We start from the raw sequence: 22,404 nt of genomic DNA, 5'->3' as shown, positions 1-22,404 counted from the left end.
CGAAATTAATGTTTTCAAATGCATTTTAAAATAAATTTTTATACTATTATGGATTAACCCAGGACGTTTATAGTCGGTACTAATTGAAGTCAACCCTTTACTGCTAAACAAACTTTAACCAAACTACAAAATAAACATTATTTTTTCAAATGGGTATGCTTTTCAATATTCTCCCTCACACTTATATTTCTGTCACTATCATGAGTATGTCATAAGTTTGATTTGATGGTACAAAATTGATCCATTTGGTAGATTTTGGGAACAGATAATAAAATAAAAGGGCCTCGCTCATGCGACTTCGCCCAACTTTAGATTAGTCCATGCTACGCCACTATATTTACTTGATGTCATCTACGGAAAAGTTTAAAAAATAAAACATTTAATATTCAACTAGTAAATTTATATATAGTTGGGCTTATAAGGGAGTTACAAAAAATAAATGCATACGAAAATTATATTTTTTCGACACTCAAATATACACAATTCGATAGTATAAAAAATATTTACAAGTAAAAATAAATAATATTTACAGCAATTCTTACAGTTTACTTTGTACTTAATAATTATATTTAAAAAGTATCAGCTTAACAGCGCTGTTAATGCGTCAAAAAATCTCGTCCTATCTTTGGCGTGTATTTCAAAATCTAAAATAAAAAAAATAGATTATTAAAATAAAATAGTTGTTATATTTTGATAAAATGGTAGACAATTTGCAAATCGTTAGATATAATATAATTTTTGTACAAAAAAATCAAAATAAAGTAAAAATTGAAAAATTAAAATCTAAAAATTAGGACCATAGCCAAACAAAGCTATTCTACTTTTTCCAATCTGTTGCTATGATTGTCTAGTTTCGAATTCCTTTTTCTATCAGATCTTTAGTCACATCATCATACCATCTATTCCTTGGGTTTCCTTTTTTCTTTTTATTTTCATTTCTGTTTTCATCGTTTCTTTAGGTGCTTTTTTTCTCTCATTCTTTCCAAATGTCCTAGCTAGCTTATTCCCGTAGCTTACTTATACAGAACTCTCCCTCATTTCCTATCAATATTTTTCTCTACGAGATTTTGGGTCGTTTCTCTGCTATACTCTGACAAGAAATTGGGGAGGGTGACTCAAATAATATCACTAAAAATCAAAATAATATCGGTTCAAAAATGCACGTTTTGATAGCTCTCGGTACATTTTACCGGGTATTATGCGGTCCTTTATAGTGAGGCAGCTGTAATAACAACGTATTCACGATATGTTTTAGCAAATTAAAATTTGATCAGTGATACTTACAGGATGTGTCAATGAAGTCACAGGATGCGTCGCATTTCACTCGTTCAGCGGCTTGTTCAAAAGCTTTTCCAAAAAAGCTTAAAAAGAAACAAAACAGTAAGTATAAAAAATATAATTATAGGTATAACGATATAATCATCTAAACTAAACTTAATTTGTTTAATACATATTTAATGGCCCATTTTATTTATACAATTTATTGCAAGGAGTTTAAAATCTTTCAGGAAAAAGCCATGCTGTAAAAATTTTATATTTTTTATTAGAATAAAAGAATCCGTCTAATTCTACTATTGACGAACATTTTGTATTTAACCTAATCTACCAATTCTGTTACAGGTATTCCTAATGGTCCACCTTAAAAGTTGATAATTGAATTTGTGCGCTTTACTGTTGTGATGGATACGACCGTTAATTGATGGAAGTTCATTTTATCTAACAACTAGCTGTACCTTGTGCGCATTGCTACGCCACAAACTAAAATAAAATTGAAGGAAAGACATTACACAAAGATTCAATTCATTTTCAGTCATTTTATCGATTTTGTTCATTTCAAAAAAATTGTGACATTGCAGCGTTTCGTTTCAATTCGATATTTATTGAAGTGCTGTGGTATACACAATATTTTTTGTTTTTTTTTGGTACGTAACAGTTCCCAGGCTCTATATAGCCTACTTACATACAGCTGCAGATGTGAGAAACATGGATTCTTTAAATTGAATAAATGCACTTGCAATCATTGTCCTTGTGCTTAAACGTGGCAACAATTCATCTTCACCTTTGAATTTTCTATTTAAAATTGTTGCCTCGATAACATTGTTCTTCATTTTCTTGACTGAGAGAGAGTCTGGTTCCGTTGCAAAGTCGTGGTGGATTTATGTTTCGAAGAAAAATGACGGGTATGCCAATTTTCAATGTAAAAACGTGCGGTGGCGTGCTTGGCAAATAAAGCGAATTCAAGAATTCAGTTGGATAGTTGGCAACTTTGTCTTGATTCACCACAGTATCGATGGACTTATACTGTTGACATTTCACCAGGTATTAAATTCTGAATGTTGATGGTATTGACATCGATGTTTTGGCTGCTAATACAGTTCTGTGCAATGTATGAGAAAACTTTTCATACCAATTCGTCTATGCTTTTTGTGATCTTACAGAAGTTTACTGGCAAGTTGATACATTGCGTAGATTCATCAATTTTCATTCGCCCGGTTTCATTCGGTTTCCAAAGACAATTTCTGTAAATAACGCCATAAAACTAATGATTTGAGACATGCATTAAGTTCATCATCGCGCGTTGAAAGTGATATAACGGCAGTGTTTGTAGAAAATCACCAGACAATAAAATGAGCGCGCCACCGAAGATCCGTGCGTTTCCCCCATGGATGTATAAACATAGATGGACCCAGCAATAAGATACCTTAAACACACACTGTTTTGAAGCTTCGGCTTCGATATTCCTGGACAAGAGGGTAAAGGGGAGTAAAACGGGTATCGATAGACTGTGATACTTCCTCAATGAGCATAAGCGTGCTTGAATTTTTACTCGCGGGGATAATTATTCAGACTTTAATAATTGGAAGTAGTAATAATGTATATAAAAACACGTTTTTATAGAAAAAATAAAATACAATTTTATTTGCTTTAAAATTAATACAATAAAATATAGTTGAGCTCAAGTTAATTTTTTATTAGGTATCAAATAATCCTACGATAAAAAAACAATTAAAAAATATACATTTGTCAAATTTAAGTACATACCTATATTTATTGATAATGTGTTAAAACATATTTTTTCAAATTTTGACAAATTTGTTTTAATTTAATATGAATAGATTCCTCGTAGTAAGGGTTTCTGCTACAAAATTATTTATTGATCATTCCAAAGCTCTTGCTGGCATTTGACATAAAATTATTTGCAAATATACCTACTTATTAAAAAGTAGGCGTGAAAATGTATAAATTATTGGAAAGCTATTTACCGAACAGAAATATTAAACTAAAAACGCTTCTTATGCGCACGGTGTTAGCATCTAAAGTAGTCCTCGTTTCATGATGAATTCCAATTTTAAAATATTTCTCAAGAACCAATTTTAAAAGTTGCATAGAGTGACCATCTATTGCATCTTCATCATACATATGGTCACCAAAATGCTCATAGATTGATTTTGGGACATTTTGTATTTTTTTATTAATCAAAATATTCATAAGGTTTTTAACTAGTCTGTTGTACCTAGATATTTATAGTTTTATTAAAAAATCTGAAATATTTTTCAGCTTCCTTACAAGTTTAAATAACCAAAAAGGATGCTTTTGAAAGGTTTTTATACTGTTTTCTCTGTTGAAGTTTAGAGTAAGTTTCATCATTAATCAATATTATTTGGAAACCTATATAGAAAAATAAATGAGTTTTATTCATTTCACTAACTTATTGTTAATTCATGAGAAATATTAAATTAAAAAGCTACTAAACAGATCTTTTTAATCAGATGATGTCTACTTACAATTTAAAAATGTCTATACTAATTTCATGAACTAATATCTTGTTCAATACATTAATGAATATGAATAAACCCAATGGTACGCCTATGAAAGACATATTTTAAAATGTAAACACACAGGCTTCCTCAGTTCCTCATCTTAAATAATGTAAACAAACAGTACTTACAAATTAAATGAGACATTGGGATGTAAATATTTCGTTTTTTTTTGCAAATGCAAAACTGTAGCACCATTATTATAATTTGTTTATTTCACTATTTACAAATATCACTTAAAATACAGCCAAAATATCGAAAAACAACTTTTCCTCATCTTGGGTAAAAAGTAAACAAACATGGACATGACATGGAACAGCATTTGAAATTTGACGTAGAGCTATAAGACAGAGAAATGTAAACATCGTTGCCATTAATAAATAGGTTTCAGTGCTTCTACATATAAAATAATTGGATGATATCTGTTATACGCTATTATTAAATGATATGCACACTATGTGCACACTTGATGTTTTAATTACAATTAAATATATTAATATAAGTAATAAATTATTATTTTGGTTTGATAGCACCTGTAGAGTATAAAATAAATATAGTAATATTTTCAGCGATACGTGAATAAGATATTTTAATAAAAAAATGTGACAACATTTGAAGGTGCTGAGAATGTGACCTAGTCAAATAATTTTGGCTTCACATTTTTATGTAAATAACTGAGTCCATCTGTGTTTATACGTCCATGGTTTCCCCTCAAATCTAGCAGTGTACGATCAAGCGTTTCCAATACTTTCTTGTGAGACATTGTACATTCGTCCCATATAATAATTTGACACGTTTGGAGTACTTTCCCCATTCGAAGTTTTTACTGATGTTGCATGTTGGTGCCTTGATAGACCCATTGGTCAGAGAAGAACACGTGCTTGGCGGAGAAAGGCGATGGATAGGGACGACTGGAGAGAAATTCTGGATGAGGCTAGGACCCCCGCAGGGTTATAAAGCCAGAATGATAATGATGATGAGGGCCATTTTCAATGGACTTACCTCCCATTTGGTTTGAAGACGACTCCGGCAATTTTTCAAAGGATTTTAAGTAGCATTATAAGAAATTATAATTTTTTTTCCAATTTTTACAGTCAATTATACAGATGACATAATTTTTTCAAAAAGCTTTGATGAATATATAAAGCATTTATCGAAGTTATTAGAAGCAATAGAAAATGAATGATTCAAACTAAAATTTTTATTCAAGATATTAGACCCACTACACAACTTATTAAAAAAGATGTGGACTTCATCTGGTCGAACGAATGTCAAGAATCTTTCTATAAAATTTAGTAATTACTTTGTTCAGAACCAATTTTGAGAATTTTTAACCCCGATTTACTGGTTGATTTATAACAGATACCAACATCAAAGGAGGTCATTTTGTTCAAATCGTTACAACTAAAAAAAGTTGTAAAAAATGCCGTTCTTTTAACTCTGATATGTACATATTAATCTTTTAAATATTTTTGGGCTTAAATGGTTTATTATAAGTAGACTTCGGCAAATATGCAAATAAAAATGTAGAAAATATGCGCATAAATATGCACGTGTTTACCCGAAAATATGCAAATATTTTACAAAATATGCATACAAATAAATAAAAAAATCGTAAAATAGTAACAATTTTATTTAAAAAAAAAGTGTACATAACTAAATATTTCCTACTATTCATTAAGATTTACATTTATTTTAAGTAACTACATCATTTTTAAGTATGAATAAACTTATTTAGAATTATGGTAACAATAAATTTCCAAGTGGTGTTCAAAATTTTCTAACAAAAACTTGTGGCTTCTGTCTGAGTACATATATTTATATATGGAAAAACTTCGTTCAACATCAACTGATGTAACGGGAGCATTTTTCAAACTAACCAAAACATTTGGTTCTAAATTAATTGTTTCCGAAATATTTCCAACTAGAACACTGACTACTTCAGAAAGAATATGGTAACCTTTATTTTTTTCCATAGTAGCTTCAATTTTTTTTAAAATATCTTTTCCAATATTACCTCTAACGTTCCGACAACATGACGCAAATTCTTTTATTAATGCTGTACTTTCGAACAATGACAGTTTTGGTGATTCTAACTGAGTAATTGTTTTTTGAACAAAACTAAAATTTGATTTTATAAATGAAAGTTCTTGTTGAAGCAAGTTACTCTAAAAAGTTTGTTTAGAATCCAAAAAAGATTGGGAACTTTCATCTGTTAACGTATCAATTATGTTCTTTATTTTAACAAAATGATCTGCATAAAAATTAGCTGCTTCTAACCATGTTCCCCATCGCGTTAAAATAGGTTGTGGTGGAAGAGGAATGTTAGGCAGCATTTCTTTATAAAGTTGAATTCTTATAGGAGATTTAAGAAATACTTTTTTGACACTGGATATCATGGTATTTACAAGAGGAAACTTTTTTCGTATTTCCTCTGTAACTCTGTTTAATCCATGCGCTACACAAGTAACATGTATTAAATCTGGGAAAAATATTTTTAAATTTTGTCCTGCTTTCACCATATAAGGAGCAGCATCCGATAAAATAAGCAGTAATTTATTAGAAGGAATAGTTGTCGGAAGAAAAAAAGTTGCTAATGTTTCTTGTATAAAACGCGAAATTGTTAAAGCATTTGTTTTCTCAAGTTGCTGGCATGAAATAAGATGAGATTTTGGTAAGGTATCTTCTTTAAGAACACCAATCAATAAATGAGCAATATACTTTTTTGAGGAATCAGTGGTTTCGTCTACAGATATGTAAAAATAATTATCTGCAATTTCTTCCTTAATAATAATTAACACCGACGAGTATAGCCCGTTCACATTATTTCTTCTTAGAGACCGATCATTTGGAACATTAAGTTTGCAATATTTTTTTAGAAACGAACTAAAATTTACATTTGCTAATTTTGAAAGCGGTATGTTTGCAGACACTAATGCGCGACACAAGTCTTCATTAAAAGTTTCTTGCTCATCTAATTTTTTTGAAGTAGATTGGAAACATTTAGCCATTGAAGTTTGATGTTTTCCTCCTATTTTTCCTTTTTTTGCAATGTGTGAAGCAGTTCTCACATGTTGGTCTATCTGAAATTTCTTCTCACATGCTATCTATAAATAAAAATAAAAACCTTTATTTTAACCCAACCTTTAAATCATAAAAATATACAAGGTGTTTTTGGTTAATCAAATAACTGGTTTGGAAAAAAAAACACTCGCTAAGTGTTTTAAATGCAGTATTAATCCACAAATTAGTTTTTGTTACTAACCATTAGTACATCATATAACTTATTTTAAAATTCAACAAAAGTTTTTTTTTGTTAATTCAATTACAATAAAAATAATTGTGTTTTAGAATAGCTGACTTCATAAAAAAAGTAAAGGTGAAAAATTTTTCTAAATACACACCATTGTATTGTACCATGGACAATTTTTTCTCACTAAAGGAAGCTATTTTTCATTTAAAAACAACCTACGAGTACTAAATTTCAAATAAATACGTTTATTGGTTTTAAAGTTATTGTTGTTATTAACTAAAAGAATTTAATTTTTTTTAATTTTAACACCCTGTATCTCGAAAAGTAAATAAGTTTGACCCCTCATTAACTATATCGTTTTGTTCAATTTTTCGAGAAGTATCTACAGTCAAACGTTGTAAGTGTCATTTGGAAACACCCTGTATGTATGAAATATTAGATATTTAATAGAAAATATTAGATACTTACAATTTTGCCACAGACTGAACAGTAGATTTTTCCCATATCCATAGACAGCTTTTTATAAGGTTTAATCCAAGTTGAAGCACTGGTTGTTTTAGGCATTATAAAATCACAATCTTCCTTTTTGTTACGCACAACGAGCGTTTACGCTTTGAATATCAAAACAAAAATTATTTACAAATCTGAGCATCAAATTAGAAATGTTTAGGTACCTAATTCAATAAACTGGGAGATTTTGGAAAATCCCTAAATTAGGAACAAAACTATTAGCCGTTTACCTGCTGTTAAGATACAATAAATTGTAGATAGATTTGGGGATTAGATCATAAAATGCAAATGAGCGAACCCTTAGCGATTATCCAATAACTGAATGCCTCAGTGACCGAGACTTTCTAAGAATGTTGAGGGCTACTTAAATTGATCTTATTTGAAATTGTAAATGTTTTGTACCTGTAGAGATTACGTACTTAGATCATTTCTTGATTAAAATGACTACAAAATTTTATACAAGAATTGAAATAAATTGGTATGTTTAAAAATTTTCAAATACAGTATAAAAATCTGAACTTTTATGCACTTTATGCAAACTTTTATACAAATATGCCAAAATATGAAATATTTGCATAAAATATGCACAATATGCAAAATATGCAATATGCATATTTGCCGAAGTCTAATTATAAGCAAAGCATTAACGGATACTTACTTCTTTGGAGAATTCTCACATAATGGCGGTATCCCTAGTAATATACAAGTTCCTGATTCTAGATTTTTAGGAGCTGACACTATAAGTGGTAGGGTACTGGCTTTCCTATTTCTGGACATGGCGACGTATGCCCTCAAAAGAAAATGCGCTAACATCAATAACACATGCTGGTGAGAAAACATGTGCCAGTTGGGGCTGCCCTACAACAGAAAATAGTATATTAAACAAAAAAAAGTTTAATAACAGAGTTAAATAAATTCGAAGCCATGATGTTCTTCTTCGACCGGGACCCTTCTTTCCACATATTTTCCCTGAATAATAAGATGGGTGACTCCATAACGTTCTGGGTGCCGCATGATATGGGCAAAATACTCCAATTTACGTATTTTTACGGTTTTCACTACTTCTGGTTGTTTTTTTTAGTAATACCTCTTCATTTGTCACTATGTCAACCCAGCTTATTCCTAGCAACCTTCGATACACCCACATTTCGAACGCTTGACGTTTATTTAATAGCGATTTAGTTAGCGTCCAGTTTTCAACTCTTATCACGGGTGCCACCAGGATTATTTTCAGGGGGGTTTCATTGCATCTGCTTTTCAGAATGTATTTGCATCTACATATACCATTAACCAATACAAAATATAGCACTATACGTGTATAGCAATTTACTATCTTTCCGGATAGGAGGGTGCAATTACACCCCCACGCACCCCGGTGCTGGCGACCATGCTCCATATAATAATGTTGAAAATATGTAACATTTTACGTGTCTTATTTTCAGGTCATTGTTAACATTCTGTTCACATAATACTTTTTTCATTCTGAAGAACACTGCTCTGGACTTTTCAATGTGGATTTTTATCTCTTTGCTCACATCCCAATCGTCATTTATATTTGAACCGATATAGTAATGTTCTCAGTTTTTTCTATTTCAGTACCATATAAATTTAGTTTTTGAAGTATTAAGTTTTAAGTCATATTCTCGCATTCTTCAGGACTATCAATTAATAATTGTAGTTCTTCTGCAGAACTCGCAAGCAACACATTATCATCCGAATACGTGAGGTCATTGATCTTAATTCTGTTCACCCTGATACTGACATCAACTCTGACAAGGGCCTCTTTAAGAATATGCTCAACATACAGATTAAAAGGCAGTAGTGACAAGATGCACCCCTGTCTAACCTCACGGAGAATTTCAATTGATTAAGAAGTACCTAGGCCAATTCTGACATTTGCTTGCTGGTAATAGTAGATTTTGTGCAATTCTTAAATCTTTTTCGTCTATTCCTAATCGTCCAAGAATTTCCATCAGTTTTCCATGGCTAACTTTATCAATTGCTTTTTCAAAGTCTATAAAACACATGTACATAGGATGATTGACATCTCTACACTTCTGAACCAGCACTTGCACGCTGAATAGTATCTTTCTTGTTCCAAGAATATTACGCAAACCAAATTGTGTATCACTGATTTTTCCTTTAAGTCTGACATAAATTCTGGAGTGAATTATCCAAAGAGAGATTTTTAAAAAGTAACTCATAAGACCGATTTTCCGTTATTCGAAACACTTTTTAGCATTTCCTTTTTTTTGGAAGCATCACAAATATAGAGTTAAGCAAATCTGTTGGTACAAAGTTTCCAACGTTATGGCGACAAGCAACTACAATTCCTATCAAAAAGAATGACTCATCTCCAAATCTTCTAAAATCATATAGACCAATTTCTCTCACTTGTTCAGTATGTAAACAATTAAAAAAGATGCTCAATAAACGTTTCTTATGGTATCTAGAAAGAAATAATATTCTTGACCCATTCCAAACAGGCTTCAGATCAAATCGAAGTACAATGGATAACTTGAACACACTATACACTGACATTGTTAATGCATTTTCGAATAAAAACTAAGTCATAGCAGTAACTTTAGATATCCAAAGTGCCTTCGACACTGTACAAAGACCTCTAATTCTCAGAAAATTAACAGAATATAATTTAACTGGTAACATTTATTTATTTTAAAATTTTTTTTTAACAAATCAATCTTTTATCCTTATTATTCTTATATTTTTATTTTATCTGATGGGAACTTTATCTTTATATTATTGGAACATTCATAGAAATAATTAAAACTTATGAATATGTTTATAATCTTGCACATAAAGATTATAAAAATGCATAGAAGAAAGATGCAGAGTGGGAGGTAATTGCGGAAACGGTGAATGCTAGAGGTAAGTAAAAATACAAATGTATTTATAAAATATCAATTTTTATTTTGTTTATAATAAATGAGTGCCAGAAGCATTGGAAAAGCCTTGCGGACCGTTTTGTCAAAGAGAAAAATAAGATACTCAAATTATTATTAACTAATAATTGTTTTATAAAGAACATTTACCGTAACAAAAGCAATTGGAAAAAATTCAGAGTTACTGAATAAGAAGCGACCTTCTTCTGCTGGCTCTTATTCGCCAATAGAAATAATTTTTGAGGTTGAACCAGGAATCTCACAGGATGTGGGTTCAGCCAGCCACACTGGAAATTTGACCCCGGCCACTTCAAAAGGTTTATTTGCCCCATAAGGTATGTTAGTAACTTTCTATTTATGTTCAGTACTTTAACAAGTGGTTTTATTTTCTGACAGGATCAACCAGGGCATCAAAACGGCATGATGGTGAAATTTCCAAGTTGATCATGGCCGCCGAGAAGATCGTAAGTGATCTAACTTCAGACAGAAGTGAGAAAACTGTGCACCCCTAGATGCAATGAATGCTGAAGATGCTGCTGAAGCAAGAAAGCGGATTTGCGCATATTTAGAGTAGTTTTATGTTGTTATTAGTATAGTTTATTGTGTAAGGTATTATAGGTTATTTTATTTCTTAACGTAAAATAAAATAGCACTATCTTTTTATTTTTTTTTATTTATTCATAAAACCACAACCAAAACATTAATAATATATTTAAAAAATAATGGAAAACAACATTCTGAGGAAAATAAAGAAGAATATACATAGAAAAAAAGAGAAATGGAAGAAAACTCTTAATAACAGATCAGACACAATAAAATTCTATCAAAAACCAAACAGTCCCCTGTCACTTCAGGGGATGTCCCGGTTGTATAATCGGCTCGAGTAAAAGATGAAAGCATTTTTGACCTGGGACGACGCTTAGTATATTACTTCATGAACCATCAAAAACAAATCATATACATTATAGTAATGTAAAAAGTAACAAACTAAAATTTATTTTAAAAATAATATTTGTATGGCATAATTTTGCCATGGTATCTGTCCACTGTCAGATGAAAAATAGTTACATAAATTGTCTCTAATAGAATATAACACTTCTTTTGCAACATTTGCCGATATTCTTCCAACTGACTCTCGTGAAGTCTGGTCGTCCCTTCATAAACCATTTGGTTGATATAATTGATCAACAAAACCAGATGAACAGTAAATATTTTCATTATCACTAACAATTTCGTACATACAAAAATCATGTAAAACTACAACTGCCTTTATTATGTTGTCTACATTTTCGGCTTTTGCATTTATTTGTGTTGTTAATATTCTCCATCTGGATCACTTCGGGATCCAAGCTCCAATATCTACCATTGTAAATCTATATTGGCTACCACAGGCTGCTAAAAGAACAACACTAAATTGCTTCTTATAATTAAAGAACAATGATCCATTTTTAGCAGGTACTTGAACGGTGATATGTATTCCATCCAAGGGTCCTAAACAATGAGGAAAGTTTCATCTTGTTTGGAAATCATTTGCAATGTGAAGCCAGTCCTGCTTGGTAGATGGAGATTTCAAATATAAACGATGGAGGGTATCCCAAATTACCTTGCACATTTCGTGGACTATTTCATGGACTGTAGTATGTCCAATATAAAAAGTCGATGCTAGTACTGGCATTGACATGCCTTGAGAAAGAAACCTAAAACAGATTATTAACAATTAGGATATTAAATTGTACAATATATACAATTGTAGAATATGTACTCACTGTAAAGTTATAGCAAGTCTCTCTTCAACAGAAATCCAATCAGAACAATATTTTACATTTATCTTTGGTTTTACCATTTGCAGTGATTTTTCAAATACTGGAACATTTATTCTTGTATATTTAAAAAACTGATGGGCATTCCAGTTTTTCATATCTATATAATTAAAATGACCTCGTGTCCTTCTGTTTTGGTAAATGGGCCTCCGTTTGTATCGACGTTGTCTTTTATTTCGAAGGCTCAGTGATGCTCGAATACAAAGTATCAGTGCAACTGCTCGTTACAAAGGCCGAGCATTTTCATTTTCCATTGTATTAATTTTCAAGCAAAGTTAATTGTCAATAATACCAAATCAAAAATGTAAGGTTAGAAATTTAGACGTGATCTTAACGCCAACCGAAAGTTTATAAACGCAGTCCATGATCGCCAACGCCAAGGTCAACGGCGAACGCCAGCGCTCAACAGCGAACGCCAGCGCCAAAGCAATGTTTATAAATGGACCTTTACTGTCCTGTCCAAAGTAGTACCTCTGATCTAGATGACTTATGGCTTAACAAGCAGAACGTAGCATTGGACGTAGGTAGCCCAATCCTGAGCCGAAAAACTTAAAACTTCGGAAACAAAAAGGTATAATGCATCGATTTAAAATTTACAAACCAAAAACAGCAATATTTAATTTATTGGGTTTTTAATATTTAGTATCACGAAGATCTAATTTATTTTAGACCTACCTGGTCTAAAACTATTTTTCACACAATTTTTGAAAAAGCAACTGTTAATTTTTTCAAAAATAAAATTAAAAGAATCCTACCTCTTGTATGATAAAATATACGAAAGGTCCAGCTGTTATAATCTGTTTCATATCTAAAGCACTTTGAACTGTTTTAAATAACGTTTTAGAAATGTCTTTAGCTCTATCTATTGCACTGCTAAGAATCTCCCTTTTCGTTCTGGATAGACAATCCAAGGTTAAGTTGAACAATTCTTCGGGTTTCTTATCTCTAGGCTAAAAACAAACTAAAATTAGTAAATGCAAAGCTATTTTTGTGTGCTTTCATTTATTTCTTTATATATTTATTTTAGTGAAGAAGAGACGGTCCTGCAAGTGACAACAGTAGTTCCCTTGATTTTTCGCTTCGTAATAAACTTCAATAATTGGGGAATTACAAGTTAGAAAAGTCAACAGAGTTTCAAAAATAAGTGTTAAAAGTTAGTGCATACAGGTGATAGTAGTAAATAAAGGAAATACCATCAGACAAGTAAGATATAACTATTTTAATAATTTTAAGTTTTAAGCGAATAAATAATTGTGTGAAAGATTAAAAAACTGGTTTTGGTGAATGTTTTAAGACTGAGGGTCCACCCGCTTAGGCATTCCTACGAGTTTTTTGACATAAGAAAGTAATTACTATTTAAATGGGAATAAGCCACAATTAAAGGTTAAAGTACGTTTATTGACGTTTCAATTTCCACTTCGGAAATCGTTCTCAAAATACAAACATTAGTTAATTGGTTAAACACTAATGTTTGGATCATTGTTCAAATTTGTAAGCATGTCTTGAAAGAACTGTAAACGCTTTCTCTTATGAACATCGGTAAGTTCTTGTACCGGTAATATTTTGTACGGTTTATAGTTGTGCTTTTTTAAAACTCTATGTATCGTCGCACGGCTTTTCTCTAATGCATTAGTAGCATTGTTTACACTAGTTTCGGAATTTTCTAAAATAAAAATGTTATTATGGATTTAATCTATTATTTAAGTAAAATCCACAAGGAAAATAATTCCTGCAGCTGGCTGTATACCACGTATCACAAAAAAGAGGTTAAATCTTTGTAAATGGGTATATTTAAAAAACTCTAAGGGCTACATCAAATAACACGAACGTTTTCGGAACAACAGTTCCATCATCAGGTTAAAAATACAGGTTAACATGCTTGAGCCACCAAAATATTAGGGTAAAAACCCTTTAAAATATATAAGGTTAACAAAGATTGTACATAATGTTATTATTAATATTTGATGTTTAATATTTAATTAAATTTTACTTCAGGTAACATACACTCATGCCTTAAGTGTGTTCCAGCGTCCGGAGAGTAAACCTCTTCAAACGGACTTCAGCTGGTAACTACAGTCAGTTACCAGCTGAAGAAATTCAGAAATTCAGCGGTCAGTTACCAGTCATCTACCAAGAAGTTAAGAAATCCAGAGAAACTACAAATAATAATCCACAGTATTGCAGAAACAAAGAAGGCTTACTTCTAGGTGAAACAGCAGAAAAATTAAACAGATGGGCGGAATATTTCGAATATCTATTAAATACAAACAAGAGGAACTTGAGGGAAATGGGAACTTTCTTGGCCTAGTTAAGTGTATAATATGCTTACAACTGATCACATATCTGTACCGTTATCTGTTAAGTAACGTTAGCGGGGACCTGACAATGAGCAGCCAATTTGAATGCTCGAAACCGGTCGTCCAAGTTACTGTTAAACATTGTAAGTCTTAACTAATATCGGCTGATGACTCGTCCCCTACCATGGTTAACGAACGAAGCAGTACCGGCAGTTTTTCGATTATATCCTAGACCGTGCTTGATCAACACGTAATCAATCATATGTTTCAATATTTGTAAAATATGTTTATAATAAATATTACTCGCCTCTGGAAATTTGACGGTTCAAATGATCTATGTATTTATTAAACACTTACTGATGATTCTAGTATAGCTAATAAGGCAAACACTATATCAGCCGCGCAGTATCTATTTCTGTATCCGTACTGAAGTACAAATGATGCATAAACTATATCCTGCAAGCCATACTTTTCTGAAAGTTTTTCTAGTGATTCATGAAACTCTTTTCTTAGTTGTAAGTCCATACTTTTGAATGCTTGCTGACTTTGAATAAGAGGAAACCTGAAAAAAATTATTTTTTACAACATTTAAAAAAGAACACTAACAAATTTAAAGGAATGGAGTTTTTTTTTTAATTAATTAGATGGCTTTGGTAAAGACCAATTAGCCAGACGATTTTTTTTCTAAGGAATGGAGTTAAATTTTATGAAATAAAAGGAATATATTTTATTTTCTGCTTGTGTTGAATAGTGAAGTTCTCACTATTATTTTTTATCTGTATATCTTAATCAAATTAGGTAATGTCAAAGTCGAAATCAATGTATAAACACACGGTTATGTTAGTTTTGGAATGGCTTCTTCTATTCGTTAAAGTTGGTAGTTTTTAACTCCTAGTTTTAATTCGGTTTGAATAAGTTTATCACCTTGATCGTAAAAGATGCAATAATGGGTGATTTAGCATCAACTGATACCGCGAAAATTGAAAGAGTTAAGAAATTTAAGTATCTTGGATCCATAGGCATATAATACAAATAGACTGATTGCTGCAATACAGTACAATACAAAAGAGTCCCTGCATCTCTTTCTAATTTGCCAGGTTTATCGGCCACGTGACCTAGGTGACCAATAAGGTCTCGTGGTCCATAAATCCGACCCATTAGAAAAAGATGAAGTTGCTTTGCGTCAGTTTTCTCTGTCGCACCTGGGGAACGGACTGGTATTGCAACGATCAGTCTATCTTGTATTATACGTCTACGCTTGGAGCCAATCTATCAAGTAAGTGGGATTGAGACGAGGAAATTAAAATAATAATAAAAGAAATACCTACCTCATTTGTTCAGAAGTTTCTTTAAATCTTGTGGTTAAGTTTTATGGGTGACCATGCACAAACATGGTCAATAAAAGTAAAATCAATAAATCGAATTGAAGCCTGCGAAATGTGGATTTTGCGAGGAGGTGTTGCGACGGGCTGGAGTAGGCCGAGAACTGTTGAGTGTGGTGAAACAGCAAAGGTTTCTTATTTGGAACGGGTCTTGCGTGAATCAAGGTAATTCCTCTTAAAACTTATACTCACGGGTAAGATTAAGAGTATATGTCCGGGTAGGAAATTGCATCCCTGCCTTAGAAACATACGAAAATGGTATGATGTACAAGATTTTGGGTCCATTTTCCGGGTGGCCAAGGAGGGAAACGTTACAATAGTTGATAAAACAGCAACTGAAACTCCTACAGGCTTGAAAGCGTATGGCACAACAAGAAGAGAAGATAACGCTAAAGACAATTACAGAATTTTTAATACAAAACGATCAAACTTTCAGCCGATATCTCAACAATGATGATTACACTAAACACTGATCGACGACAAGCTGTATAATGTTAAATAAAGAAGTATGAACACAAAAATTATTGCAGATTCGTAATGGGTGTCATTTAGTTTACTAGAAAATGCACTTAAAAAAATTATTTTAAAGATAAATATTTGAAAAAAATGTCATTTGTTTCATCAACTTTAATCGCCGATATCTGTTTTTTTTTGCTAAAAGCAGTAACTATTTCCAAGTTTTATTTTTTCTTTCTAAATCCTTTATATAAATTCCTTTCTTTATGTGGTTTGTAGTCTATCCACTCTTCTTTTTCTTGGCATATTAAAATATAGGAATTGTCTCGTAATATTGCTAGTAAACTTTCTGAGTGTGATCTTATTCATTTCCAATTGCTTATTTTAAATATTTTTGAATCTACTCCGATCGTTTAGGCCTATGGATCCACGTTACTGATTCTGAATATCATATACATACACTATAAACATTAAAATAATATACTCCTGATAACTCACCCCATGTCTGCCAACAATTCATGCAATTTTTTATCTCCCTTCAGTGACCATAGCTTCATTTTAACCGCTGGAAACATGGAATACTTCAAACTGCTTTTTACTGACCAATGTCTGTAGAGGGTTAATTTCAAATCATTCTCAAATGTAATTTTAAGTGATGTCATAACGTCTGTGTCATTAGTTTTGTTCTGTAAGCGTACCGCATGTGCCTGCAAAGGACCGATTTCTAGTGTATATTGGGTGCTTTCTATTTTGCCTAAAAGCATTTGTTCTGTTAATGCTACTATGGCCAGCCAGAGTAGGTCTTTGTCATCTTTATTCAGTTTCCAGGCAAGTTCAAAAATTCTTATTGCACTCTAAAAAAAAAAAAGAAAAGAATACGATAATATTGATTGATAATTAAGTGCAATATAAATATTTATGAATTTTAAAACATACATTGCCAGTTAACAATACAATTCAATAAATTTATTATTGGAGGTACAATTCTATTCTTAGGTTAATATTCTTAGCTAAAAGATGTAGTTAGTACACACTTTTTAAAATATTTGGGTATGCATTACTTCCTTGTCACGTTATGAATGTCATTTCTACGTCCTCGCAGTACAACCAACTGCTTAGAAATCCCCTAACGATAAGTACACAATCAAAGGACAGAAGTCAGACGAAAATTTAATTTCGGCAAAAGATCAGGTGAGTGGGAAGATTATAGCAAAGTTCTGACTGAATGTAATAAGGAAATGGGAAGGGCAAGGGAATCGTTGATAAGGCATTGCATACATAGAACAGGCTGCAGAAATGTCAAGGCTTCGTAAAATTCTCTCAAATGACCCAAATGTAAATATTCCCCCACTCCAAAAGAAGTCAGGTGAATACATTTGCAATGGTGAAGAGACTATAAGAGAACTTTTCAGAGTGCGCGTCAGTCACTCGATACATGACAGCCGACTAGAGTGTGGAAAAAGAAGTGTTAAACCAGGACAAAATCAAATGATCAATGTTATTTGTACTGAAGCACAAATAACATCACAACTTCATTCCTATGGAATCAGCACTGCAACTAATCATACAGAGGATGGGGTAAACCTGAGCAACATAACGGTTAGATCAGGACATAGCAACATCATAAATAAAATCAGTGACACCCAATAAAGTACCTTTACAAGTGGACATTTGCCCACAAGAGAGATGAGACAGAAGGAACACTCGAACCACAATGCAGGGTTATACCTGGTACACATATGGGAACCGGGAACCGAAGCCAACCAAGATAGTCTACTGAGGATGATTGTAATGGGAATGCTACCATCAATGAAATTACTGGCGAACTGGAAATGATTATGTATTACAATCAGACAAAAGGCGGAGTCGACTCACTAGACCAAATGTGTTCTCTGATGTCCTGTAAAAGAAAGACTAGCATATGGCCTATGGCTTCATTGTGTGGAATGATAAACATTGCCTGCATAAACGCATATATATTATCTACAGCCACAATGTTACCCGAAAAGGTAAAAGGCTATAGATCGCAAAAATTTCATGAAAAGCCTTAGCAAGGCACTGTCATCGTCATTTATGCGTAAGCATTTAGAAGCTCCTCCTTTAAAGAGATATTTGCGCGATAATATATATATACCTGGGACAGAAGAACACGACACCCAAGAGCCAGTAACAAAGAAATGTACTTATTGCCCTTCAAAAATAAGGTGAAAGGCAAACGCATCCTGCAAAAAATTCAACAATAATACCACAATTTTCAAATCCAAAAGAATACGAAATAATAAACACAATAAAAATAAGAAAGTTACAATATCTGGGACACGTAATGAGGGGATAGCGATATGAATTGCTAAGGCTGATAATACAGGGAAAGATAAGAGGAGGGAGTATAGGAAGAAGGAGAGTGTCATGGTTGAAGAATTTAAGGGACAGTTTTAAATGTAGTTCTGTAGAACTCTTCAGGGCAGCAGTAGATAGAGTAAAGATAGTGATGATGATATCCAACCTCCGATCCGGAGACAGCACTTAAAGAAGAAGATGTGTTTATTACTTCTTTTATAACAAAAAATATCTTATTATTATACTAAAAAATAAGTTCTATAGTGAAAGAAAAAATGTTTCCAAATTTTGTTTTTATAAGTAATAGAAGTTTAGTTTTTGTTTTTTTTTTTTATAAATAAATATAATATAAATAAATTCCCTGTATTATTTATTATTTGTATATGTGTGTATTAAATATTTAATAATGTCCAGTTCATTTAAATTAATATATAAACCTCGACATATTGGCATGCATAAATTTTATGCATGATTATCTTTTATGTACATCACAATATGATAATATTTCTAGGGTTAAGTCTTTATTTTGAAAGACATAATTTCTTACTATGACTAATATTTATATACTTAAGTAGGTACTTCCCACAGTTGATTGATGGTACCATATGTTTTTTGTAGATCAATAAAACTGGATGTGTTGTTCTATGTCTAATTGCTACTATAAATATTTATTTACATATATCAAGAATATGGATTTGTCACCTTATAATGATGACTTTGCCAATTTGTAATCATTATCATTATAATAATTGTGCTCAAAAGCAAACAGAAGACTATATTGAATGGTGATATGATAAATGTGCCAAAATAAAAATCTAGACCTGTGGGATTTTAAAATCAAAATCTTCTCTACTGATATATAAAATCTAAAAATTTCTTGTAGAAATGATGAACTGTTAATTTGATATAAGTTTCAGAGAAACTGTTTTCTTGTGTCAGTATATTATGTGCTATATTTGATAGTAATAAACATCAATTTTAACTAAAATTACATTATATTTCCACCTACATAATATTAAATAGAATGTATTTTCAATTAAAAATGTGGTTTATTCCCATTAAGTACAGTAGATAATATAGAAATGCCACAAGAAAATAGCTTGGGAGCAACTAAATAGACTATGTATAAAGTACTGAATGCTTTCTTATGGCCACATAGTTATTGTAGTAGCAGATAACCTACAAAATTGTTCAGCAAACCTGAGTTAGACACAATGTTAATTTACCCTGTATGATTTTTTTTGAAAATATTGAAAAAACTAACTCATGTGTGTAGAAAAAATTGGTTACAAAGAAAAAATCACATTAACTTACTGCCCTGGCATAGTATGTAAATTGAGAATATTCAAAAATTAATTTATCACGGTTTTCTTCCCACAACCTTTTTTCTCTTCTCTTTATTAACTGTTCTTCATCCAACCTTCTTCTTTTTGCTGCTTGTGATTCATCATCAGTATCATCTTCTTCATCATCAGACTAAAACCATAGAAAAAACAGAAACACTTTAATGAAGTGGCGACAATTAAATGTTGAAAATTAAATTGTTCCAGTTTTAACAAATAAAAGCTTCTAACTAATAAAAGCTAATTTAATGCTTCTACACTTTTTAACAATATACCATATATACTACTATTGAAGATATAATAAATGATCCTACACATCCTACACATTGCAACTAATATTTTCACAGTGATATTGTTCCAGTGTTTTTACAGTGACTGTTACACACTATAACAAATGACACCAACATCAATGTTGTTGAAACATGAGATAAGTGAAAGAAAACATCATTATAAATATTGTACATCTCAGTAATAATGTAGGATTTAGGATTAGATGTAACCAAATTGTACTTAAATATTATTATTTATTACTGAAAATATTTAAAATATGGGATTATTTGACCAGCAATGTGAAATATTAAAAATTTAAAAAATTGGTATCTGAAAAAACCAATAAAGTAGATACGAAACAGAAATTTAAAAAAAAATTAAATTTCAGAATTAAATATTAAAATTATTATGTACAATAATACAAGAATAATTCAATATCTCTGATGCTACACATTGAAGTAAGAAATGATCAGTTGGACAAAAAACAAATTTATTTTGAAAAATAACTACTATTTATCAATGGTCAGCAACACATTTATTGTTTCTGTCTATTCTCTAACTTTATTGTAATTTAATTTGCAAGAATTTTATCTGTGGAGATGGTTAGAAAATTATAGAATCGAAAATATTCATTTAAGGACATCAGGATGTTCATTACATCTGTTAGTAACATGTACATTAGTAACTGTTAGTAAACTACCAAATTTTGAAAAAATTTAAATTTATTCAATATTACAAAAAAATTTGATGTATTTTTGGGATGTCAAATTTAAGTTTAATTCTGACATTCAACTAAATGTTAAAGAATTGAAAGTTCAAACAACTTTTCATAACTTTTGATGGCTATAGGCAAAAAAAACCATTGGCAATTTAAGATAAATACTTTCCTCCAAATAAAATCACATAATAAAATTATAATTTTTGTTCAAGTAAGGGATTAATAGACAAATTAATAAAAACAGATATGGGACATAAAAATATGGTGCAATGAAACAGCAGAGAACTTGAAAGTTAAATTATAGTATCAGCACAAAGACAAATATTACTTAACTTTTTATTTCAATATTTCCATGTTGTTTCTCAGTTGTATCTACATTACAATTCAAAACGAATTGTGTATATTACATATTATTTAAAAAAAAATTACCTCTTCTCTGAAAACATCATGAAAATCTGGAACAGCAATATCTTCTTCTGGAGTTGAAAGTATTCTGACCTGTCCATTACTGTAGATATTACACAGATCTGTAGGCCTATGACTGTCCAAAATAAAAAATGTAACGTCCTCTTCTGCTTCTAGTTCTTCAACAATATCTATAGTACCCCCACAATTTAATAAAATAAAATATTTAACATCATTGCAGTTTTCCCTATATGCTGTTTTGATATCTTGTTTGCCTTTTATTACAGCCAAAGAGTATAAAATATGCTTGTACCTAAGAAGAGACTGGAGTATTTTACATGCACATATACTATCGATATCATAATGTACCATTAGAAATATTCGCTGTAAATAAAAAAAAACAAGCCATATTAGTATCTTCATAATGTCAAGGATTTAAGCCTAAATAAAAGCATTATAAGTTGGAAAATATAACAGAATTAATTAAAAGTTAAAAACAAGATACCTTTCCAGATAAATATTCATAAAAATCGTTTTTTATATCATCCACATACATCGTAAATAAATCTAAAAAAGACAGAAAGCTAACATTCTAACATTATAACCTCTTTCAAGTAACCGCCAAAGCAGATGTTTCATTTCATTAAACTTCAAACTTCGGGACGGCACATATCAAGTGTAGAAAGTCAAATAATTATTGTACTGTGATGATAGTACACGATAATCATTTTTATATGTTTTGTGATAAATAATTAAGAATTTAAACTGTGATATTATAATTAAGATTAAAATAGGTCTTTATCTTTTTGAAAATAATATTAGTAATTTCCAAAATTACCTTTATAATAAAAACACAACATTGGGTAATTATACGGGATTGGACTTTACATAA

At 31.1% G+C, this 22,404-nt stretch overlaps 1 protein-coding gene across 1 annotated transcript; it reads right to left on the bottom strand.

Annotated features, from left to right (window-relative positions):
• Positions 1–421: 421 nt before the first annotated feature.
• Cdc45 (cell division cycle protein 45) lies at positions 422–22,166 on the bottom strand. Its single transcript, XM_072536942.1, has 9 exons — positions 22,018–22,166; positions 21,537–21,896; positions 20,091–20,252; positions 16,938–17,293; positions 14,959–15,163; positions 13,060–13,254; positions 8,240–8,439; positions 1,285–1,361; positions 422–644 (listed from the first exon to the last, which is right to left on the bottom strand). The coding sequence occupies exons 1-9, from the start codon at positions 22,066–22,068 to the stop codon at positions 580–582; spliced, it is 1,671 nt and encodes a 556-aa protein (XP_072393043.1). The 5' UTR covers positions 22,069–22,166; the 3' UTR covers positions 422–579.
• Between the last annotated feature and the right edge of the window lie 238 nt (positions 22,167–22,404).

Source organism: Diabrotica undecimpunctata, chromosome 7 (genome assembly GCF_040954645.1).
Source record: "Diabrotica undecimpunctata isolate CICGRU chromosome 7, icDiaUnde3, whole genome shotgun sequence".
Taxonomy (NCBI): domain Eukaryota; kingdom Metazoa; phylum Arthropoda; class Insecta; order Coleoptera; family Chrysomelidae; genus Diabrotica; species Diabrotica undecimpunctata.
Note: the sequence above shows the minus strand (reverse complement) of the source record. Positions and strands in the feature narration are given on the sequence as shown.

Coding starts and splice junctions, on each gene's coding strand:
- Cdc45 (XM_072536942.1), bottom strand. CDS start 22,068: ATGTATGTGGATGATATAAAAAACGATTTTTATGAATATTTATCTGGA. Junction 8,440..13,059: donor TATATTTTATCATACAAGAG/GTAGGATTCTTT, acceptor TTTCTGTTGTAG/GGCAGCCCCAACTGGCACAT. Junction 645..1,284: donor TGACTTCATTGACACATCCT/GTAAGTATCACT, acceptor TTTTTATTTTAG/ATTTTGAAATACACGCCAAA.